This window comes from Bos javanicus, chromosome 1, assembly GCF_032452875.1.
Source record: "Bos javanicus breed banteng chromosome 1, ARS-OSU_banteng_1.0, whole genome shotgun sequence".
NCBI classification, from domain to species: Eukaryota; Metazoa; Chordata; class Mammalia; order Artiodactyla; family Bovidae; genus Bos; species Bos javanicus.
The window spans coordinates 135,842,547-135,868,277 of NC_083868.1; the positions used below are offsets into that span (position 1 = coordinate 135,842,547).

Genomic DNA, 25,731 nt, shown 5'->3' on the forward strand with positions numbered 1-25,731 from the left:
TCTGGCCCTTGGCTCCTATACTAACACTTCCTTACAGGCTAACAACAACTTTTGAAAGCTAGCTGGAACCACCATAAAGTAAGTAAAAAGACCAGTGACAGGGAGGTCCCTGGTGGTCCAGTGGTTAGGACTCTGTGCTTTCACTGCCAAGGCTTGGTTTATTCCCCGGTCAGGAAATTAGGATCCCGCAAGCCATGCAGTGTGGCTAAAAAAAAAAAAAAAAAAAAAAAGACAAGTGACAAGCTAGGAAGATATCATGGAGAATTAATTATTTCTCTAACGTACAAACAGCCACTACAAACCAGTAATAGAGTCCAAGACCTAATAAAAATGGGCAAAAGATATGATCTGATAGAATACACAAAAGCAAATATGGATGAAATTCAGCCATGATGTTCCACCTTCCTCATAATACGACAAAGGCAAAATAAAAATATACTGAAAAACCATTTTTACCTATAATATTGGCAAAGATCAGAAAGAGATCACAGTGTGAGAACTCAGTCTCAATGAGGATGCAGGGAATATATATTCTCAAACATTTCTAATGAGAATTGTTATAACCTTTATGGAAGGTAATTTGGCAATGTTTATCAAAATTACTGATTGGACATAATTTTTGCTCCAGCAATTCCATGTCTATAAATTTATCCAACAGATACATTTTTATATTGGCAAAGGAGGGACATACAGAGTTAGTGACTAATCATTTATAATATTATAGGAAAGATTGGAAGCCACCATTCATCAACAGGGTACAGGTTAAATAAACCCTAGGATACACATTAGCTGGAACAAAGGTTGGCAACTTTTCTGTAAAGAGCCAGATAGTAAATGTTTTAGGCTTGGCAGACCATATGGTCTCTGTTGCAACTACTCAACTCTGCTGGTACAATGCAAATACAGCTGTAGACAATATGTAAATGATGAGCATGGCTACATTCCAATAAAACTTTATTTGCGGAAAAACAGGCAGCAGGTCAGATATTGCTTGTGGGCCAGATTTAGCTTTGTTGCCCTCTGGAGTACAATATTGTGCAGCTAAGAAGCAGCATGTTCCAAATAATACTATTTGTGTAAGAAGAGAGAAAATATGTACATATTTTCTTGTATATGCATAAAAAATGTCTCTGAAAGGGGACATAGGAAAAGAGTAACATTTATTGACCCAACAACAAAGCCTGGGTGCCTGGGACATGGGTGAGGTGACACTTTTCACTGTTTGTTATTTTGTACATCTTGAATTTTGAACCAAGTGAAGGTACTAGATATTAAAATGAATAAATAAAATAAGAAATAAAAGTAAGCTGGGGCTGTTTTCAAAGCTGACTCTGTGGTGTTTTTATGAGGTTTAGAAATGCTACATGATTCCTCTTCAGTGCTTGCTGTGAGGACTTATTTCACGGAAGAGCCATTGAGATTATAGCCAACTCATCAGCACACAGGGACCCCCAGATTACAGATACTCTCGGAGTCTGCTTTCCCAAAGGAACTCCCCCAGTTGACTATCATGGCAGGACCATATGGAGCTTCTAATTTCCCATCTTACAGTTGAGTGCCAGAAATGCATTTAATCCAAGTTCAAATACCCTAGAAAAAATTGACTCTTCCAGGTAAAAGCAAGTAAAGAAAAGGCACAGACACAGCAGCCTGTATAAAATATATACCCCACAGGGCAAGCTACTGTTTGTGAATATAGATGACATGGTGACATGTTATCCAAAGCTTCTAGTTGCTCACGGGTAGATCTAGATCCATGCTGTCCAGTATGGTAGCCAACTAGCCAACACATAGTGATTATGTAAGAAGTTATAAAAAAGAAATCAAGAGTTCAGGTTCTCAGTCGTATCAGGCACATTTCTGGTGCTCAATAACCACGACTGAGCTGCCTCACTGGACTGCTGCACAGGTCACAGAACAGCCCCTCCCCCCACCTGCCCACGGACACTTTCATCAGAGGGCACCACTCCAGTCAGTCTCAGTGTCTTCTCCAGCTCTAAGTTAGCAGCAACCAGAAACCTCACAATTCATCTCCATCTGTTCAGCTTTCTTCATTCTTAACCGTCTCCACAATCTGTCATCCTGACTATTTGAGGCATGATGGTTACAGCACAGACAAAGTTTCTGACCACAAATGCCTTAAACTGATCTGAGGCAAGTGTGGCCTATTGTCAGGGCAGGAGGCATGGGAGCAATCTATTTGTTGGGGAGCCCCTGCCCCTGAGAGATTCATCAGAGTGCCACCCCCTGCCCAACATTAAACAAGCCTGTGATTATTGTGCACATCACCCACCTGCAGTGAACAAGGACAGAGATGCAACTTCTAGGAATTGGGGGGAGGGCCTCCAATTCCACCAAGGGCAAACTGAAGTGGTTAAGGCCAACCTTTCAATCCCTAAGCAGCCTGATTCAGAAACTTTGGGAGCCCTTAGTCTGCAGAGTGGCCCCATTTCTAGGAGAACCGCACACTGGTAAGGAAAAGATCAGGTGGAAGAAACATGGGATTATATATATCATGATGGACTGACACTGACATAAAAGGCTATGGATGGGTGTGTGCTAAATCTCTTCAGTTGTGTCCGACTCTTTGTGATACTATGGACTGTAGCCTGCCAGGTTCCTCTGTCCATGGGATTCTCCAGGCAAGAATACTGGAGTGGATTGCCATGCTCTCCTCCAGAAGACCTTCCTGACTCAGGGACCGAACCCCCGTCTCCTGCACTGCAGGTAGATTCTTTATCACTGAGCCACAGGGAAAGACCACAAAAGACTGTAACAGGCATTTAGGATTACATTCCTGAAAGTGTCTTTTTGGCTACCCAGAACATCATTCTCCTGTTGATGATATGATGCTTGAATTTTTGCACCTGTGAAAGAAAAACTTAGTAGAAACAGCCTGGTTGCAGGGAAACTAGAAGCTCCCAGCTCTTTCTCCTCCTTTTCTCCCTTTCTACTTGCTTTCCTTTCTTCCTTCCTGGTTGCAGAAAACACATCTGTGAAGTGGGAATAACAATAGTTCCTACTTTTGAGGCTGTTTGAATGAACAGAAAGGATGTCAGAGGTCTAGCCAGCACAAATGGCCTCACATGGTTATCGGTTTAATTTTTGAATTCTATTAATAGTCTTCTAACAATGATGGACAGATGACTTCAATGCACCCGTAAGTTCTGCAAAAGTTTTAGGAAGAAGAGCACTGTAAGATCTTAACCTAGCCAAGGTATTTGCACTTAGGACTCTCTGTTTTGTTTGTTACTCTACAGAGTGGAAATATCTCAGCACATGAATCTAGGAAACAGGCAAATAATAGCGACTCTACTGGATTTCCCAAGGTGGTCTTTTAAGGTGGTAGTTGCAGACTGAGTCGGAGAAGGCAATGGCACCCCACTCTAGTACTCTTGCCTGGAAAATCCCATGGATGGAGGAGCCTGGTGGGCTGCAGTCCATGGGGTCACTACGAGTTGGACATGATTGAGTGACTTCATTTTCACTTTTCACTTTCATGCATTGGAGAAGGAAATGGCAACCCACTCCAGTGTTCTTGCCTGGAGAATCTCAGGGATGGAGGAGCCTGCTGGGCTGCCGTCTATGGGGTTGCATAGAGTCGGACACGACTGAAGCAACTTAGCAGCAGCAGCAGCAGTTGGGTAATGTGTTCCATGGCTAACCAGGTGGTCTGGAGGGTGGTATGGCATGCTGTTGGAGGTTCTCAAAGTATACCCAGATATCCTGAGTTGGGTAACCACATCAAACAGAAAAGAAAGGGCCAGACTTTAAAACACTCTAGAACTTCTCTGGACCAACCTGATGCCCCAGTCACTGAATCCTGCAACTTGAGAAACTCCAAAAACTGGACCAAGGTGGGAATGTAAATTGATACATCCACTATGGTAGACAGGATGGAGATTTACTAAAAAACTAGGAATAAAACTACCTTATGACCCAGAAATGCCACCACTGGGCATATATCCTGAGAAACCATAGTTGAAAAAGACACATGTACCCCAATGTTCATTGCAGCACTATTTACAATAGCCAGGATATGGAAGCAACCTAGATGTCCATCAACAGATGAATGGAAAAAGAAGCTGTGGTACATAAATGCAGTGGAATATTACTCAGCCATAGAAAGGAACACATTTGAGTCAGTTCCAATGAGGTGGATAAACCTAGAGCCTATTAAACAGAGTGAAACAAGTCACAAAGAGAAAAACAAATATGGTATATTAACGCATATATATGGAATCTAGAAAGATGGTACTGATGAGCCTATTTGCAGGGCAGCATCTCCATTGCTTATGACAGACTTATGATGTGGGGCTGGGGGGTGGGTAGGAAGGGGAGAATGGGGATGAATGGAGGGTGTAGCATGGAAACAAATACACTAACATATGTAAAATAGATAGCCAGTGGGAATTTGCTGTATGACTCAAAGAACTGAAACTGGGGCTCTGTGATAACCTAGAGGGGCTGGATGGGGTGGGAAGTGGGAGGGAAGCTCAAGAGGGAGGGACATATGAATACCTATGGCTGATCCATGTTGATGTATGGCAGAAACCAACACAATATTGTAATTATTCTTCAATTAAAAGTAAATAAAGAAAAAAAAAACTGGGCCGCTGAGGTTCCCAACATCTATAACACCATGACTAGAGAGAACCTATCAGGAACTTCTTTACAAGCTTTTACCGATTAAGAGTTGGGAGGAAAGTGTAGCAGATGCCACACCACCCTCCAGACTACCTGGTTAGCCACGGAACAAGGTAGACAGCGTCCACCTTGACTCCTAGGTGACCCGTTAGTTCTCCCCAGCTTCCTTCCCACTGCCAGATTCTGCAGCTGGGAGCTCTCTCTGAAGACTCTGAAAGGTCACTCAGCTAGCAGATGTCAGATGACTGTCAGGAGAGGGTATTACTACCCCAGCTTCCTGATCTCTCTTATATTCTTTACTGTCCCCCAGATCCATCGTGGGGATGCTCCAGTCTCTCACAGTGGGAGCTGGCTGGATAGTGTGTTCGTTGGTTCACTTCTCTGCTTCCTGCAACTTCCAAAGAAACTACCTACACTTCAACATTTGTCTCAGGATCAGTTTCTGGGGGAATGTAAATGAAGACAAATTAATCATGTCAATTAACTTTTAGCCTCTCCAGACTGAGAGGTAATTAAACACATGTCTATATTCTCTCTGCAAAAGGTTTTGAAAGCAGTGTGTGCTAAGCTATTTCACATTTATGCTTTGCTGCCAAGAAACAGACGAGAGATGTTCCGGCTGGACAAAAGTCAGCCCCCGAGGGCATGATGGCAACTGACAAAACTATTTATTGGAGGACTTTTGGCTGTCAGTTCTGATTGCTGTGGATGATTAGAAGAATTCACTCATTCTGCAAATATTTTCTGAGCTCCGCCTCTCTGCAAGAGGCCCACTGGAAGCATTGGCCAAACTGAAACAAATACTGTCTGTATTCTCTGAGATGGAGCTTTCAGATTACTCTATTTAAAATTAAAACAACAACAACAACAACTCTAATGGATCTGTTTAGAATTAACGTTTGAATGACTGTTGGGCTGATGATGATTCTCAAGAGGGTAAGGGAAGAATAATAACTAACAAATTTTTTCTTTTTCATGCGATGCACAATTTATTTCTGTTAATTACAGAGCCCCTCCACCCTTTCCCGGAGAGATCATCACTATGGTGTGGTAAGGACCCTGGGGGTGTTAGGACAGAAGCAAGTTTGCAGACTGCTGGGTCAGTATGATTTAGCTTTGGGAACAGGGCCAAAGAGAAGTGACAGCCCAGCGCAGAGAAAGGGTCCCTGGACCCAGAGTCAGGAGAGCTTAACAGTGGTGTTACATCCAGCTGTGTGACCTCAGGACATCAACTACCCTCTGTGGGTCTTAATTTCCTCACCTCTAAAATGAGGGTATGGGACAGATGGTCTCCAGGGTCATTCATTGTAAATATTCATGAGTCCCCTAAGAAACAATGGACCCAAACCAAATCTGTGTTTTGGTTTCACTTTCTCTCTGTGCTGTTTCACTTCTCGCGGTTGTGGAGGCTGTATTTCAATGGAGTTACTAGGCACTATTTGCTGTGGAAATTGTTTGTAGTGACCCGGCCCAAAGAATTGAAAGAAGAGGTGTTGGAAAGGGGTAGAGGGTAGAGAATTGGGGAGTGGAAGACACTTTCTGGACTGGAGAATTTGGGAGGATCCACATTTGCGAAGACCCTGTGGGGAAGTTTCCTGTTGATATGTGGGGGCAGGGGTTGAGGAGGGCTGAGAAAAGAAAGAACAGAAAAGGCCTTGCTCATTTCCTTTTGGTCGATTTGATCAACCCATGGTCCCCAACCTTGGCTATGTGTTAGAACCATCAGTGAGCTTAAAAGCCAGGAAGTCCCTCTCCTCCCTCTGATTTAATTGGTCTCTGACCTGGGTATTTTTGAAAGTGCCCTGAAATAATTTTGCTGTGCAATCAGGATTGAGACCCACTCAATGGTCACCAAGACTTCAGAGCAACCCTCTTGACTTCTTTCAAATTCTAATTTTTCTCACTTCCTTTCTGCTTCCCTTCCTCTTCTGCTCTTTCATCCTCCGGCTCAGAATTCTAGAGTCATGAATTGGTGGGAGATGCAGAAGGGGAGAGCACACCCTGGGCTCTCTATTTTCTGGTTAAGTCCTTCCTTATTTCTGAGGTCTAAGAAAAGATGCTTTCCCTCCACAAATATAAATCATACTATTTAAGAAAAGTTTGAGAAATATGAAAAAACAAGAAAGAAAACACACCACAACGTGAAATGGGTCCCTCGCTTAAAGACAACCACCGCTAACACTAATACCTTTACATTACAGGGTTTTTTCTTTCTGATTTTTTTTAAAAAGGGAGACCTTTTCTTTATAGCTTAATTAAGGTATAATTGTGCTTAAGTCACTCAGTCATGTCCAACTCTTTGCAACCCCATGGACTGTAGCCCACCTTGCTCCTCTGTCCACGGGGATTTGCCAGGCAGGAATACTGGAGTGGGTTGTCATGCCCTCCTCCATGGGATCTTCCCAATCCAGGGATTGAACTCAGGTGTCCCACATTGCAGGAGGATTCTTTAGCATCTGAGCCACCAGGGAAGCCCAGGAATATTGGAGTGGGTAGCCTATCCCTTCTCCAGGGGATCTTCCCGACCCAGGAATTGAACCAGGGTCTCCTGCATTGCAGGTAGATTCTTTACCAGTTGAACTACCAAGGAAGGCCTAAATTATATAATTATAAAGGTATAATTGAAGTATAATAAACTTCCTTCTGACTTTTTCTTGAGGCTTAGCTTCTTTGTTTGAATGCTTTACCCACTGTGTATAGCAGGGGTCAGCGATTACAGTCCAAAGGCCAAATCAGGCCCACTCACTTCCTGTTTCTGAAAATAAAGTGTTATTGGAACACAGCCATGCTCACTGGTGCTTTGTCCACAGCAGTTTTCACACCAGTGGCAGAGCTGAGTACTGCAACAGAGGACCTCTGGCCCAGGAAGCCTCAGTATTTACTATCTTGTTCTAGAGCAAGTTTGCTGGCCTTTGGTACGTACCAGTCTCTACTCTCCTTATTACCCCCGTTTTACCTTATTGCCTGAGCAGTCCCCATACTTCTGTCAATGCTTCATAAATCTAATTTCTAATAATTGCCTGATATTCTATTGCATGCTCAGGTTGTGGCTTACTCTTTCTCCTGTTGTTAAACATTTATCTGTTTTTCCTCCCTTTTCACCCTTGTAATAATAAATGCTTTTTTTCACCCTTGTAATAATAAATGCTTCAGTGGGTATATATGGATGTAAACTTTATATTTTCAATTATATCTTTAATGGAGTCTAGATTATTCAATTGGTAGGTATGGGCATTTTAAGACTCTCAATACATACCATCAAATCCCTTCCTCAAAGACGTCAGACTGGTTTGTGCTTCCCAAGAACTCAGGGGAGCACCCACATGCTTGCCAACATTGAGTATTAACATTTTAAACATTTTCTGCATTTAGACAGGTGAACAAAAAACTATTGCTGTAAATTGCATGTCTTTTTCTGTCTAGTGAGATTGAAATGGTTGCTTTTCTTCTTTCACATGTTGGCTGCTATTCATCTTTGCTTGGCCTCCTTCTGCAGAGGGCAGAGTGAGGGTGCTGATCTTGCCTCTCACCTTAGCTTGGAGCAAGGCTCCTGCCTGCAGCCGGTTCTTTTCAACATCTCTTTCCCAGTGAATTCTGATCGTCTCAAGGATGTCATCCAGCCCAGTGCCAATGGGAACGTTCAGTTGTTCCAGCTCAGACCCTGCCAGCTGTTTGTACAGCATTTTCACATCCTGAAAATGACAACATACACCTCAGTGAGTTCAAGAGGAGAAAGAAAAGACATGACGTTCTAGCGGCCAAAGCCCAGCTCCATAAGCGAAACTTGGCTTCTCAGTCTGCTGCTGCCAATCGTGGGGCTTCACAGAGAAAGGCAGCTTGGGCACCATATTCTCTTTTCCCTAGGATGCGTTTCTTAAGTTGGTCTTCACAATCCCAGACCCACCCAAAGCAAAACTCAAAATAAATCACAACACAGAGTAAGCAACAAAAGCAAGATGAAACTTATGAATTTCATCAAGTCAGAGTAGGCGGAAAGAAAGTTAAAGATAGCTGTGACATTTTTAAAAAGGGGTACCTTTTAAAAAGGGTGACAAATACGGAACTAAGAACAGGAGGAAGTGGTTAGCTCAAGGTTGGACAAAAGAAGTAACTTCCCAATGTGAACATGGTAAAGTGGGTTTTCACTTTTTCAACTGCAAGCATTTTAGATCTTGGACCAGTGACAGGTGCAACGTAGTTTAGAATCAGCACAGTTCTGCAGGACACTGGACCACATCACCGTTGGGGGGCCCCTTTGGTCTTGTCACTCCGATCTGACCTAATTTTATTATAAAGTGTGACTAAGCCACAGCCTGGATCTACTCTCAGAGTTATTTCGTTTGTTCTGTCCAGTGTTGAATGAAGGTCCGAGCTAGAAACCTTGGGAGATGCTCCATTTAATTCAATGCACATTCCATCATACACTGCTGCCTGGACCTGCTGCCTCCCCATTTTTGTACCTGCCTGGTCCCTGAAGCAATTGGAGTTTGAGACCCCAGATAACCTCACCCACTATAAGAATCTGATCATATTTAATTGGTGTTTTACCCACAGCCCAGAGCAATTGACACAGAAAGGCTGTTGTCACTTATGCTGTGAAGCTCAGCCAGGCAGGTGCGGGCTTCTGGACCTGTAGACAGCCCAGTCCCCACCTACCTCTTCATAGCTCCTGGACAGAAAGCCGAGTTCTTCTTTCAGACTTTCTATTTGACTCTCCAGATCCATTTTTGATGAATTCGCTTCATCAATGACTTTATACAGAGAGTTAATTTCCTCTTCTGCTGCCTTCCTAAATGGCTGCTCATTTTCGTACCTGTAGGTAAAAGAACCCAATCAGCAAGACTGGATAACCTCAAAGCAAAACAAGAAGATTATAAATGTGACCAACAGGCTAATTATGGGATAGTCAGGAAATGAATATTAAAATTCAGTGTTTCAGTGGGTTTGAAAGAAAGAAAAGAAAGTGAAGTCACTCAGTCGTGTCTGACTCTCTGCAACCCCATGGTCTGTAGCCTACCATACTCCTCCGTCCACAGGATTTTCCAGACAAGAGTACTGGAGTGGGTTATCATTTCCTGCACCTCAGTGGGTTTGAGGACACTGTTAATGCAATTGTTACATATTGATTTATTAAAATGAAAATGATTGCAGCCAACTGCTGAAAACAGGGCACCTGGGCTAACAAAGTATGAGCCTCATGGAGCACTGGAAGCAAGGAGCTCTAGAGAAAGCTTCTCCAAGAGACCATATCCAGGTAAGGGGACCAGTACTGTCATCATTGTTCTAATTTGTCATCCTTTTAACCTGAGGATGCTTTAACAAACACTACTGAGAATCTGCTAATTACCAGGCTATGTGTTAATAATCTCAAAATGAAGAACGTGTTCCTCTCTCCAAAGAGCCCAGGTAAAATTTCAGGACTGTGGCTGCAAACCCAGATGTCTTCAGAGGCCAAGAGGGGGATATAGACAAGTGATGAAGGCCAGGTCCGGGCCAAACTGAGAGGTGGGGATTGACGCGCCTAGGAACACACATGCTTCAGCAACAGGGGCCCTGGTGCCCATCCCCTCCCCAGCACTGCAGCATCAGAAGGGGTGTGCCTTTCTCTTCTATAGCAACTGGAGACCTGGATTTATATGTGAACTATGCAATAACACAGGGCTTGCCTGGCAGCTCAGATGGTAAAGAATCTGCCTGCAGGAGACCCAGGTTTGATAACTGGGTCAGGAAGATCCACTGGAGGAGGGCATGGCTACCCACTCCAGTATTCTTGCCTAGAGAATTTCATGGATAAAGGAGCTTGGTGGGCTACAGTCCATGGGGTCGAAAAGAGTCAGACACTACTGAGTGACTAACACAGACACACATACATGCACAGACACAAGTGTGAAACCATCACCTCTGAGTCACTTCAATCACTGGTTTGCACAGGCCTTTTTTCCTAACAACTATCCAACATTTTTTCCAATTTCTTCCAGTGTCGCTCCTCTCTTCCACCACCATCCACTCAGTCACATTTCACATGTTACCTTCATCTATCCACAGAAGGGAGATGTCTCATACCTCTCATTCCAGAAAGCATCTTAAGGTCTTAGAATTTTAAGGAACTTTAGCATTTGACTATTGCAGTGGAAGAAAAGTTATGACCAACCTAGACCGCATATTGAAAAGCAGAGACATTACTTTGCCAATAAAGGTCCGTCTAGTCAAGGCTATGGTTTTTCCTGTGGTCATGTATGGATGTGAGAGTTGGACTGTGAAGAAGGCTGAGTGCAGAAGAATTGATGCTTTTGAACTGTGGTGTTGGAAAGACTCTTGAGAGTCCCTTGGACTGCAAAGAGATCCAACCAGTCCATTCTGAAGGAGATCAGCCCTGGGATTACTTTGGAAGGAATGATGCTAAAGCTGAAACTCCAGTACTTTGGCCCCCTCATGCGAAGAGTTGACTCATTGGAAAAGACTCTGATGCTGGGAGGGATTGGGGGCAAGAGGAGAAGGGGACGACACAGGATGAGATGGCTGGATGGCATCACTGACTCGATGGACGTGAGTCTGGGTGAACTCCTTGAGTTGGTGATGGACAGGGAGGCCTGGCGTGCTGCAATTCATGGGGTCTCAAAGAGTCGGACACGACTGAGCGACTGAACTAAACTGAACTGAACTGATTGCAGGTGACAGTACCCTGATGGTGTTATTGATAGGTGATCATGCAGGCTCGGCTTCAAAACTTCCAGCAATGGGACCTCATTGCCCAAGGCCACCAGGCCATTTTTGAATGATTCTAACTATTGCAAATTGCCTCCTTCAAGAACTTTAGTTTCCATTCCTGTAAGAGTCTGAGTTCCATCCTCTGCAACACTTGAAGTCAGTCTAAATCCTTCACTGGCTGTCCCCAAATCCTTCACTGGCTGTCCCCAAATATTTGGAGATATTCCCTTACTCACTCTTTCATCCCGTGTCCATCCCCTCGACCCCTCCAAGACCTTTCTTCTTCAGGTTAAACATTCCCCTTCCTTCCTCCATTCTTCACGTAAATCAGTTTTCATATCCATCATTATTGAGGGTGGGGTCTATGACCCTTTCCGTTTTGTTTTCCCAGCACCAGGTTTAAGATATATTTGTGGAATGATTAGAAATACTCACTGGTCTACATCCTTCTTAAAATGTGATACAGAGAACAAAATGTAAAACTCCAGATATTGCCTGATCAGTTCACAGTCCTGTGGGAATGTCTGCCCCTTTGTTTAAACCCTTTAATTCTATTCATCACAAACCCTAAGATTTGCATTGTGAGTTTTTGTTTGTGTTTGTTTGTTTCAGTTTGACCAGCTGTATTTGCTGGACTAATCAAGGAGAACCCCTGAACATTTTTCATAAGAACTGCTTGAAACCCAGTTTTCCTGTCTTCTCTAAGTGTACCTATTATTTGAATCCCAAAATAGGAGTTCATGCTTATCCTCTTACAGTTTCATTGGCCTATTATTCCAATGTGTTGGGAGCAGAATCATGATTCTGTCAGTCTACTCTTCACCACCCCCACTGGCTTTGGATCGTGGGTCATTTGGTCACATCTGCTTTCAAGCACCTTGCAGTTAAAAACAGTAAATGAGGAGACTGAGGACAGAGCCCTGTGACATACCACCAGAGACTTCCCTGAGAGCTGGACCTGTGTCTTTGGATCAGCACTCAAGGGTGGTTTCTGAAGCATTATTTCTGTGTTCTATATGTGGGATCACATTTTATACCCAAATGTATTCTTTTCTGAAGGATTTATTCTTATTGACATTTAGTCCCTTTGGAGACAAATCCTGTCCCTCCAGCTGAAATGGAAAGCCACTCATATAATGGGGATTGTTCCTTTTTGACCCAGGTTGGAAGACTCCTTCACTGCCTCTGCAGTCCTGTTTTGCTCACCTGTCCAGGGAGCCTGGTCCCTTCCAGCACATGATCCATTCAGCATTACTGGATGTTTTGGTTCCCTAAGGACCATTTTTTGGGAAGTCCTCTGAGGATTTGAAATATCTCCATGACATCCCCCAAGGCTGCTGTTAAACTTTTAGCCTTTTTTTTTTTTTTTACCACCCTTCTTTGAGTGGTGCTTCAGTTAGAACCCCTGGGTGCTCATGGCACCCAGAACTGTCTTGCCTTGACCTGCAGGCCTCCCTGACATGACGGTGTCCATGGCATCTCATCACTTCTGCTTGACTGCTCTACCATCAACTCAACTCAGCTTCCTCAAAACCAAACTCATTATCAATGCCTGAATTTTAGACAAGCTTTCCCTCTCCAATTTCCCATTTCATTCAAAGAATCACCAGTGTTCTAAATTACTCAAGTTCAAAGCCTGGGATTTACCTTTAACCTTCTCTCTTCAGGTTGTCTAAGTAGATAATTTTCAAATCCAGCCAGTTAGTTCTTCAACCCAGCCCTCAAGTCTGCCCACTACTACCATCCCAGGCCAGCCCTAAACTACACTTGCCTTCTAGTGTCTTCCCAGACTCACAGTATTGCCTGCAGAGTGACTGTACTTAAGCACACTGAGTCATCTCTCTGCTCTGATGTCTTGTCACATCCTCTGGCTCCTCAATAATCTGATAAAGTGACTTTCCAACCACTGTCCCAATCCAGACCCTTAACTCCCATTGTTTCCTACTCATTTGCCTGCCTCTTCTCTCTACCACTACAAAGCTTCCTTTAAAGCTCAAGTCTGGTCATGATGGGCCACTGCTCAGACCCCTTCTGAGGGTCTCCTCTGCTCTCAGATAATGTCTGAGCCCTTTGGAATGGCTGACGTGGTCCTCCAGGATCATTTGCTCTACATGCCCCAGTCTCCCAAGCTGCTTGGAATTGCAATAACACACCATGTCTTCTCATGTCCTCCCAACTTGCCACATGCTGCTTATTCTGCCTGGGAAGTCATGCATCCTTTATTTGCCTGGTCAACTTCTACATAAGTTCAGGATCCAAATCAGGTATCACCTCTTTTGCCAACACTCCCTCATTTGGGCTCATCTCAGTGATGGCATCTATGCTCGGTGAGACCACTGTCTGCTCACTCCTCTGTCTTTGACATTAAACTGTGGGCTCATTGAGGTCAGGAACCATGCCTGATTCACTTCACTCCCAGCATCTGGCAAGGGGCCTGGGATAAGCAGACATTCAAACACATGTTGAACTCATTTATTCACTCATTCAACAAATGTTTGTTGAGCATCTATCTCATGTTCTCTGTTTTAGGAGCTGGTGATACAATGGGGTACAAAATAGATCCAATCTCTGCTTTCAGTGAGTTTACATTCTATTCTGTTGAATGGCAGGACAAAGGTATGTATGAATGTATGAATTAATGCCAAAAGGAATAAATGAATGAAAGACATTTCAGTCAGATCCTGTTTCATCACACTTAATTAAATTCCACCTTAAATTTAGTGTGAATGGTTTGCTATTTACTGGTGTTTGTCTTTAATTGTGCACTGAGCTGTCATGACTGGATGATGGATCTGCTTCCTTGTGTACCTGTAACATTGGCTACTGTGCTGGGTAAACGGCAACCCTGGCTGATTGAAAGTCTCTTTGACTCCAGAGTGCCACTAATGGAGGCCTTTTAGCAGGTAGAATAGCTTGGTGTCAGAGAAAGGAAAAGACTAGGGATCTGAGGAGATGGTGGGGATTCCCTTTTTCATCACAGTTCAGTCCCTCAGTCATGTCCAACTCTTTTCGACCCCATGGACTGCAGCATGCCAGGCTTCCCTGTCCATCACCAACCCCTAGAGCTTGCTCAAACTCATGTCCATCAAATTGGTGATGCCATCCAACCATCTCATCCTCTGTCATCCCCTTCTCCTTCTGCCTTAAATCTTTCCCACCATCAGGGTCTTTTCCAAGGAGTCAGTGCTTCACATCAGATGGTCAAAGTAGTGGAGATTCATCACAATACCCTTCTCATTCCTTAAGATAAGAATGACTGTGGGATCACGGTCTTCCCTACAGTCTCCCAACTATATGCCTTTCTTCTTCATCTTTGACAGTTTAGGGAATAACAAGCCCATGACTCACCCATTTGCTCAACTCCCAGGACACCTTCCCCACAAAATAGTCTCAAAATCACTGTGCTCATCCATAAAAGGGCATCTTCATTTTGCTTTTCCATTAGGCCAGTGTTTTGCAAAACTCACTCTCCTTCAGGATTTTGCCCTAAATGTTTATCTCCTTTATCATTATTTACTTTTTATTGTTCCTCAAATTTGTCTACTTAAAGAGCAAACATTAAATCAACAAACTTTAAAAGCTCTTTATATTAAATAAATTTTAAATTGATACTATAAATGGTAGTACTATAGTGGAAAGACAGTTTCATGGGCCCTAAACAGAAGGTAACATAAAGATCAATGAGCACTAAAAACAAAATGTTAATCTTCATACCACTTAAAATGATCTTCATCAGCCACATTTTAGGAAATACTGTATTAGACTCCAAAGAGGTGGTTCTCAAGGCTGGATGGACATCAAGAAAGGCTGGGGAACTTTAAAGATACAGAGGCCTGGCCCCATCCCTGGGACTCTGTTTAATTAGCCTGTGGGGCTTGTGTACTGGCACTTTCAAGTGTCCAGGTAATTCTCATATGCAGCTGGAATTGAGAAGCATAGATCCAAACCAGTAGTTCTCACAGTGTGTTCCCAGGACCAGAGTATCAGCATCATTGGGACCTTGTTAGAAATGTGAATTTTAGGTACCACCTACTGAATCAGAAATTCTGAGTGTGGGCACAGCCATCTGTGTGTTCTATCAGCCTCTCAGGTGATTCTAATGTACAATGAGTTTTGAGAACCCTGCTCTAAACCAAGTGACACTCGTGAAATCTCTGAGGTCTTAGACCTATTTGTGTCTACAAGGAGCGCTTGAGCAGGGTGGTCTTGGCTCTGGATTCTCCCAGGACCACTGTTATCCCACCCAGCCTTCTGTGACACTGAGGTGCCTGCTGCAGACACATTACCCAAGTGGCCCAGGAGTCCTGGGTGTGGAGGGACAGTCCCCTCTGCTGCAGAATGTTACCTCTCCTTAAAGTCGTCCGCGCCCGCCTGGATATTCTCTGTCTGGAGCATGAGCCGTGCATTTTCCAGGACCGCCTCGCCCACCTAGAACGACCACACACCATAGGACAAGGTCACTGTCACGTCTTCCCACTTCCCACTGGGCCCTCATGCTGGGCACAGAGGCTTTGGGGCACTGCGAGAACTTTTCTCATGCCAAGTATTTTTAGAATTCAAGTGTCCCTCTTTAAGAGAGGAGGAGATAGACACTAAAGTATAAAATCTGGATGTATTTTAAGGGCTTTTAGGGTTGGATTTTGGAGCAAAAAGATTACTTAAGGCAGACTTGTCCATAGCCTCTTTCACAACGATGAGCTTTTGGCTCTCCAGAGAAATTTCTGGCTCCTTAAACAAAGTTTCACTGGTTCAGCCTAGTGTCTCTTAACATTTTCTGGTCATGGACGTCTTGAGAAGCTGATAAACTCTCCAGACCAGTGCTGTCCAACAGAATTTTCTGTGATGATGGAACTGTTGTATACTGCGCGGGCCAACAAGTGGCCCCATGTGGCTATGGAACACTCAAAATGTGGTAAAGGCAACTGCAGAGGGGGAGCATTCAATTTTATTTAAAGTTAACTATTTACATTTAAATTTATGCTGGACAGCACTAGAATTCTGTCCACTCTGAAAACATACATGTGAACATAAACACTGCACATACAGTTCAGAGGTTTCATGGAGAAGAATGGTTTTCCACACTTGGACCATAACACCTCTCAAGATCCCCATAGGTGGGAATTAGGGGGGATGGTCCTCTTTTTAACCTGAGAAGCTTCTTTTAAAAAACATATATATTTTTTACATATTGACTTCTATATAATCTTCAGTTTGGGCTGGGGGACAAACTAACTGGTATTTTATTTTTTTAATATAAATTTATTTATTTTAATTAGAGGCTAATTACTTTACAATATTGTATTGGTTTTGCCATACATCAACATGAATCCGCTATGGGTGTACACATGTTAAGAAGGAGGCAAGAGGCTCTCTTGGTGACTCAGTGGTAAAGAATCTGCCTGCCAGTTCAGGAGACACAGGTTTGATTCCTAAGTCAGGAAGATCCACATGTCCCGGAGCAATTAAGCCCATGTGCCACAATTACTGAGCCCATGCTCTACAGCAAGGGAGCTGCAATTACTGAAATCTGTATGCCCTAGAGCCCCGTGCTCTGAAACAAGAACGCCCTCACAATGAGAAGCCTGTACACTGCAACAGAGAAGCCCCTGCTTGCCACAACTAGAGAAAAGCTCACACAGCAATGAAGACCCAGCACAGCCAAAAATAAAAATAAATAATACAATTTTTTAAAAATGGAAGCAAACCTGAGAAAACTTTCTGGAGTGATGAAGATGTTCCAGGGACTTCTCTGATGGCCCAGCGGTAAAGAACCCACCTGCCAATGCAGGGGACGTGAGTTTGATCCCTGATCCGGGAAGACTCCGCACGTTACGGAACAACTAAGCCCGTGCACCACGACTACTGAGCCTGCACTTTGCAGAGCCCACATGTCACAACTACTGAGCCCGTGTGCTGCAAATACCAAAGCCAGGGTGCCTAGAGCCTGTGCTCCACAACAAGAGGAGCCACTACAGCGAGAAGCCCTTGCACTGCAGTGAGCAGTAGCCCCCACTCGCCACACCTAGAGAAAGCCTGCGCAAAGCATCAAAGACCCAGCGTAGCCAAAAATAAGTAAGTAAAATGTAAAGAAACCAGAAGTCCCATATCTGGATCTGATGATTACACAGATATATAGTAAGTAAAGGGACTTCCCTGGTGGCTCAGATGGTAAAGAACCTGCCTGCAATGCAGGAGACCTGAGTTTGATCCGAGGGTTGGGAAGATACCCTGGAGAAGGGAATGGCTACCCACTCCAGTATTCTTAACTAGAATACTAGTGTTCTTGACTTCATGGAGTCATGAAGAGTTGTGTCTGAACACAACTGAGTGATTAACACACATAATAGGTAAAGATTTGTTAAGTTGTACCTAACAGATTTGTGTATTTTATTATATGTAAGTTATGTTTTTGGCTTCCCTGGTGGCTTAGATAGTAAAGAATCTGCCTGCAATGCAGGAGACATGGGTTCAATCCCTGGGTTGGGAAGATCCCCTGGAGGAGGGCATGACAACCCATTCCAGTATTCTTGCCTGGAGAATCCCACGGACAGAGGAGCCTGGAGGGATACAGTCCATGGGGTCACAAAGAGTTGGACATGGCTGAGCGACTAAGCACAGCACAAGTTATCTTTAATAAAAATATGTAAAATTGAAAAAATAAAATGATGCAAACGACTGTTTTAAGCTCTTATCAGTCCTTTGCTCTTAAAAATTAATGAGTTGCAATTAATGAGTTCTTTGCTGACTTGGTGGAGGACTTCCAGCACCAGAGGTCAGAGACTAGAGTGAGATGAGAAAGAATGGGGAGAAGGAGACCCCAGGTTCCTTCTCCCCTGGGTGTGTCAGGGTGGGGCTGGAGCAGCGAGAAGATGAGGTTGCTGTTGGGAAAATCAATGGAGTGGACAAACCACACAGGACGGCCCTACTGGATCAGAAGAGCACCATTCTTTCCACCTGGAGCTGGGACTTGGTCCACACTGTGTTTCCTGTTTCCCCAGCAAAGTCTCATCTCATCGTGCTGAAGTGGCCCTCTCCAGGTCAGCCCCTTGTTCACTGCTGTGTCCCTAAGCTCTGGCTTGTGGTGGCCATTCCATCAACATCTGGAGAAGCACCAGGGTTGGTCAGGAAGGGGTGAGGGGAAAGCATGGGTAAAGGTTTTATTGTGGTTTTCATGGGAAGAAATGGGCATGGCAAGGTAAGCAGCTGGGACTGGCTGGTTTAAATAATTTCAGTGGTCTCTATGCTATAGTGGTGGTCCCCAGTTTTCTGGTACCTAGCCCTGGGTGGTCGGAGCAGAGGAATATTGCCTCCTGGAAGGTGCGAGCCAGCAATGGGAATCAGGTTGGGGTACCGACTCAGAAAGGGCTGATTTGCATCTCAAAGGCATTGTCCCAGGTAAGTGGTTACTATCTCTAGGATTTGCTAGCCCCGTGAAAGCGCAGTCTGTGCCTGTTAATGAGGCCCCAGATGTCAGAGCATCAAGAATACAGACAATAAGAAGACATAATTATGTTGTTGAATATAGTTCATTCAAGGGCTCTGGCTAAGTGAGGCCTCTGAGCACTATCTCTGGCAGCTCTGACCCAGCCCTCTCTTCGTCCTCTTCACACACTGCCACTCCCACATCAGGAGCCCCTTTCCTTGTCTCTGGGTGCTCAGTGATGCCACCTTGCAGATGATGAATTTGAAGCTCAGGGCACTCACTCTGCTCATTTTCTCACAATTGTACCCCTGGCAAATATTACACCCTGGTATGGGACCTCGAGGCATAGAAGGTGTCCAGATTGTGGGCTCAGAAGCCCTGATACAGAGAAGATGGCTTCAGAAGTGCTCTAAACTATATGGCCATGTGGGGCCGATGTGGGCAGAACAGGCTGTAGCTTGTACCATCTGGAAGACCACCTTTAAGACAAGGAATAAAACAATGACTACTGCAGGACTTCCCTGGTGGTCCAGTGGTTAAGCATCCACCTGCCAATGCAAGGGACACTGGTTCGATCCCTGGTCTGGGAAAATCCTACATGCTGTAGGGAAACTGGGCCTGTGCACCACAACTACTGAAGCCCACATGCTCTAGGGCGGATGTGCAACTACTGAAGCCCTTGGGCAGCAAGGGAGACCCAGTGCAGCCATAAATAAATAAGTATATATATATATAAAGACTAAGGTGGGGTGAGCCAGTGAGGGAGCTCCAGGTTTAAACTATTCTCTTGGGTACAGCTCCATTTTGTGTCTGCTTTTAAAACTGGGGACCGAGGGGTTGGACAGAAAAAGTTAAAAACAAAACCCAGCCCTGGGGCATGAGTGGCGGTATGTGTGTACCATGTTCAGAGGCACACAAATCTGGAAAAGCAGAAAGATGCTTGGGGATGCAGTCACCTATGTCTGGTTGTCCAGAATAAACACACTAGTGCTTACATGTGCTGCGTTACGGCTGGGGCGTGGCTTGTGGGAATCAGTGACATCTACCTGGTGGACCGCAGACTCTAAGTAGGACGCTGCCAGGAGCCCCGGCGCAGGAGTCGGTAGAAGGTGCCGGCTGATGGGAGGCAAGGCTGGGACCCTGCCCTTGCTTCTCCTCCTCACCCCGGATGAGGACTGGAGGCGGCCTGGGACCGTTTGGACGCTGCCCAGCAGATGAAGTGGTTCTGTCCGAGGAGGCTGGGCAGCGCTGGGCTCCGGGAAGCTGGGGACCTTCCTGCTTTCACTGTTGTTTAGTAACAACAAGGGGTTTATTCGAGCCTCAGGCAGAGGCTAATTATAGGTCCCAACTTGCCAAAGCACAATTGGCTGGCGGTACTACCCCATGTCCACAGATGGGATCCTAAAATAGACCTCCAGCCAGGGCTGAGCCATGGAAAGCCTTCCTCTGTCCTCCTGTGGTCCCTCAGCCCCGCAGAGGCCACGGCCTCTGGATGTCAGTGGTGGCTCAGCGCCCGCAGCCAGGAAAGGGCCGGGAGGCCGGTCCAGGGCTGGGACTCAAATGAGGTTTAGCACAGGCTGAGGACTGGGATTGTGGCCGAGGCCAAAAGTAAGCACAGAGCCTGCAGTGGAACAGGGACCATCTTTGTCTCTATATCTGGGAAAACCATCTTCTCTGGGGCTGAGGACAGAAAAGGAAGAGGAAGGGAAGTCGGACTTACTGCCCATCCACACGTGTGCTGCCCGCCCCCTGTGCTGGCGCTGGCTTGGACTGGCTTGTACTGGCTTGCCAGGGCAGACTGTTAACTATTTCAGGAGTTTTGTGAGCTGGTTGTTAAACATAGCCATCACGAAAATTTTAATTATGTGAACTTACAATTACATGTGCTGTGTTGTGCTTAGTCACTCAGTCATGTCCAACTCTTTGAAACCCCATGGACTGTAGCCCCCCAGCTTCTCTGCCATGGGGATTCTCCAGGCAAGAATACTGGAGTGGATTGCCATGCCCTCCTCTAGGGGATCTTCCCCACCCAGGGGTTGAATCCAGGTCTCCTGCATTGCAGGCAGATTCTTTACCATCTAGGCCACCAGGGAAGCCCTGCAATTACATAAATTATATTAAAAGCAAAAGTAATAAATACTCAGAATAAAAAAGTAATGAATACTCATCAGTTCCAAATTGTTTTACTATGTTTGACTGTCATCTCTGCTTTTGAGGTTATTTGTTTCTATTATATCTATAGTGATGTGTGGACAGGGAACATTGCTTGCCATTCCAGTAAACAAAGAATGTTGCCTGCCATTCTATTAATAGTTCTACAAGGACCAAGCCATTAGCCACTGCAGCTGCCCCCTACCCCCATGGTGCACCCTAAGAACCTAGGATGGAGGAAAATAGGAAGCATTCTGTGCTTTGGATACTGGCCTTAGATAGTTAAGATGCATATTGAAGGAATAATTTCAATGAGCTCAGACTCTTCATCTCCCTTTATATATAAAAGCACTGAAATCATCAGCTTGAGATGTCAGTTTCTTATGATTAGCAGTAATCTTTTGATGTTTGTTTTCTAGCATAAAGCTCCTATATCCTGCAGCTTACCTTACCTCTTCCAAGCAGTTCCTCAGAGCTATCCGAGAGGCAGTCTTCTGGGCTATAGTCCTCAGTAGGACCCCAAATAAAACTTAATTCTCAACCCTTAGGTTGTGCATTTTTCTTTAATAGACAGGTGAAACTGTGTACCACTGTCCTGCATGCATCTCTTCCCAGCTCTGCATCTGTGTGGGTAGCTTGATGTCATTGGGTGAGAGTAGCTCCACTAGGGAGACTGGCAAATATTGTACCACAGAACCTTTTATTCATGGAGAGCCAGCTGTTAAACAGATCTCAGCTTACCAACAGTACCCCACCTCCCACTCAGTACTTACATCCACAACTTCACTAAATGCTCATGCCCTCCTCCAATCCCCCCTATACTGATATCAACACACCCATTTTACGGATGAGGATGCTAAGGCATATGTTAATTGCCTTAGCAATTAACCTTAGCAATGCCACAGCTGGAATGTGGCAGAGCCAGAAGGCTAAGCCAGGTTAATGTGACTTGAAAGTGTGCAAATCTTTGTCATCAGTTTTGGAAACCAAAAGACACATCAGAATCAAGAGAGACTGTGTTGTGGAGGACTGTTTTCTGTCTTTGCTGTAACACAGAAGAGTCAGGATTCCCGGTTCCTATTTGGACTCCATCATGAAGACAAAGAGACATCTTTCCTACTGTGTGTGAGAATGCTAACCATCAGCCCAAGCCATCTCCCACTTTAAGTCCCCGAGCTTTCATTTCTGAGCTCTGTAAGCTGGGAAGAGCTGAGGCAGATCTGTGGTCCGACTCTGAAGGATCAGAGGGCTCGTGCGGCTGCATGCTTTGCTGTCAGGCCCTAGACAGCAGAGGTCATTTGTATTTAAGACTGCAAGAGGCATGTGTTAGCTATCTGGATTTATGGCTAGAGTGGATGCAAATTGACCTCACTTCGCCAATCACCTTTTCTTTCTGGGGAGAAGGCAATAAAAATACCACACACTAAGATGTGCAGTCCCTGACTGATGCTGGGAATGCAAACATGCTTATTCATGACCCTGGGGCCACACCCGTGCACTTTTCTAGTAGGAGAAAAGTATAACATAAACTGATGTAACAGTTGCTCTCAAGGACAGACTTAAGGGAGGGCAGGCTGGCAGCTTGTCCCCAGGTATGCTGGAGACACCAGCAGGTGACATCCTTTCTTTCTCTCTGTCCCACTGGCCAAAGCTGCCCAGAGCTGCCCCTACCATCAAGGCCATGTAACTTAATACGACTTCTGTTAAAAAGAAACACCGTCATAGCAGCAATAGGACAAATTGCTATGTGAGATTCGCTGGTTTTGAGGGATTAGGACCCATTGGTTTTGCTAGAAGCAAAAACAAAAGTCACCTGCAAAGCCTAAAATGCTGTGGATGAGAGTAGCTGGGGTTGACTAGCAGGGAAATGGCAGTCAGAGGTCCAGGTGGGCAGGGGTGTGTTCTGTGGGGGGTGGTACTGGTGGGAGGGGCTGCCCACTGGCTGTGTGAGTTCAAGCTGCTCCGGGGGTGGCCTGCAGTTGTCTCATCTGACATCCCTGGACCTATCTTCATCTGTGCCTCCACGTGGAGGCTTCCTTAGCGGACTTTTCCCCAGTGGTTCTCAAAGTGTGGTTGGTCCCTCTGGACCAGCAGGATCAGCATCACCTGAAACTTGAGAGAATGCAAATTCTCAGACCCTACCTCCCATGTCTGAGTCAGAATCTCTGGAGTGGGTCCTAATGATCTCTGTTTTAACCAGCTTTCCAGGGGATTACAATGCACGTTGGACTTTAAGAGCCTCTGCTTTGCACAGACCTGCCTCCAGTCCTTCTCAGGCTGCCCCCAAGCTGCTCCTGGCCCTCCTTGCTGTCCTGGCCCACACTGTGGTCTCTACCCAGAACACTTGGTCTTCTACCCCGAACCTGGCCACCTGAGAAATTCTTCCCCACTTTAGCGCTCATCTTGAACATGGCTTTGTCTATGAAGCTGCTTTATTCACTCACTCATTCCTGCCTCCATGTCTCCAGCAGGTGATGATGATTTCCTCTGTGCTGGCTATGAGCTGGTTTTGGGGAATTAGCAGGTATGGTAGGAGACATGGTTAGAAAGGCAGGCAGAGGACAGACCTCAGGGTCAAGGTCTTGGGAAGAGTGGAAAGGAGATGGCCTCTGCTGGGAAGTCACTGGAAGCTTGTGAACAGGCACAGGGGTGACCCCCATGGTAAGTGGACCCCTCTGACTCCTGCAGGAAGGAAGCTGTAGGACACTGGGGGCCATGCTGAGGGCCCAGCTGAAGGGCTTCTGCATTCACCCAGGAGAGGTGATGGCGCTTTGACTAGGGAGGAGGTGGGGATGGAGCAGTTTCAGGGGACATGAGAGAGAGGAATTAAGGACGAACCCTAGGCTTTCAGGTGGAGCTACTGGGGGCTTCCCTGGTGGCTCAGACAGTAAAGAATCTGCCTGCAATGTAGGAGACCCAGGCTCAATTCCTGTGTCAGGAAGATCCCCCTGGGGAAGGGAATGGCTACCCACTCCAGTATTCTTGCCTGGAGAATTCCATGGACAGAGGAGCCTGGCAGGCTACAGTCCATGGGATCATAAAGAGTTGGACACGACTGAGCGACTAACAAAAAACAAACAAACAAAAAAACAAACTGGCCCTTGATGCCTCCCTTCCTTCCTCCTTGGGTTATCCTACATCTAAGTCAATCCCCTTCCCCTCCTCTCTGGTGACCACGTCTGCAACTCTCCACACAGTGTAAATGGTGTGTAGGCAATGAACATGTTGGCCTTTTCTTGACCCCAGCCCCTCCCTCACCAGTTTGGGCCAGTTGCTGGGATAAGTTATCTAAGATTCAGTTTCCTCATCCATTAAATGTGGATAATGCCATGCTCTGCCTCCTGGGGTAGTTGTGAGAATCACGTGAGCTGATGCATGTGAAGCAGGGCAGGTGAGGGATTTGACTATCACTGTGTTTCAAAAAGGGCAAGGATGAGCAGCATTTTCAAAAGGGTTTATTGTTTTGGCTCAAGGGTATAATGAATGCTTTATTCGGAGTTAATGATATTGACATCCCAGCAGACAGAGCTGCAGAAGGGGAGGAAGTGGGTAAGACTGGGCTTTGGGAAATGAGACTCAGCTGGTACACTGGCAGATGTAAGAACCCTGGAAACACTTCTCACATTTGTTTGACTTTCAAGTTTAGAATAAATGCTCACCTGTCTCCTGAGAAACCTGTATGTGGGTCAAGAAGCAACAGTTAGAACCGGACATGGAACAACTGACTAGTTCAAAATTGGGAAAGGAGTATGACGAGGCTGTATATTGTCACTCTGCTTATTTAACTTCTATGCAGAGTAGATCATGTGAAATGTCAGGGTTGGTCACAAGCTGGAATCAAGATTGCTGGGAGAAATATCAACAACCTCGGATATGCAGATAATACCACTCTAAAGGCAGAAAGTGAAGAGGAACTAAAGAGCCCCTTGATGAGGGTGAAAGAGGAGAGTGAAAAAGCTGACTTGTAAGTCAACATTAAAAAACTCAGATCATGGCATCCAGTCCCACCACTTCATGGCAAATAGCTGGGGTAAAAGTGGAAGCAGTTACATATTTTATTTTCTTGGGCTCCAAAATCACTGTGTATAGTGACTGCAGCCATAAAATTAAAAGACCTTGCTCCTTGGAAGGAAAGCTATGACAAACCTAGACAGCATTATTAAAAAGCAGAGACATCACTTTGCTGACAAAGGTCTACAGAGTCAGAGCTATGGTTTTTGTAGTAGTCATGTATGGATGTGAGTTGGCTGAGAGCCTAAGAATTGATGCTTTCAAATTGTGGTGCTGGAGAAGACTCTTGAGAGTCCCTTAGACAGCAAGGAGATCAAACCAGTTGACACTAAAGGAAACCAACCCTGAATATTCATTGGAAGGAGTGATGCTGAAGCTGAAACTCCAATATTTTGGCCACCTGCTGTGAAGAGCTGACTCGCTGGAAAAGAACCTGATTCCAGGAAAGACTGAAGACAAAAGGAGAAGGGGACGACAGAGGATGAGATGGTTAGATGGCATTACTGACTCAGTGGACATGAATTTGAACAAATTCTGTGAGATAATGGGGGACAGAGGAGCCTGTTGTGCTCCAGTCCATGGGATCATGAGTCAGACAAGACCTAGTGACTGAACAACAGCAACAATGACTTGTTTTCAGCAATAAATGAACAAGAAATCATCATCTGTCCCTACCCGACTCTTACTGCAATTTCATCAAGATGGCGAAGGCCACCATATCTCCAAGCCAAACAGATGCATCTCTGTGCTCATCCTGACCTGCCTATTGCGTTTGTCACAAGACATGCTTT

General features: G+C 45.2%; 1 protein-coding gene across 4 annotated transcripts in view; it reads right to left on the minus strand.

The window, feature by feature from the left end:
- The window catches only part of BFSP2 (beaded filament structural protein 2), a 78,246-nt gene that overhangs the window by 13,325 nt on the left and 39,190 nt on the right, over positions 1-25,731 (minus strand). For all 4 annotated transcript variants that reach the window (XM_061421250.1, XM_061421249.1, XM_061421248.1 and 1 more), the window contains exons 2-4: positions 15,701-15,783; positions 9,304-9,460; positions 8,178-8,339 (exon numbers count right to left, since the gene is read on the minus strand). In XM_061421250.1, coding sequence (XP_061277234.1) covers positions 8,178-8,339; positions 9,304-9,460; positions 15,701-15,783 — 402 coding nt within the window. The remainder of the gene's footprint in view (positions 1-8,177; positions 8,340-9,303; positions 9,461-15,700; positions 15,784-25,731) is intronic.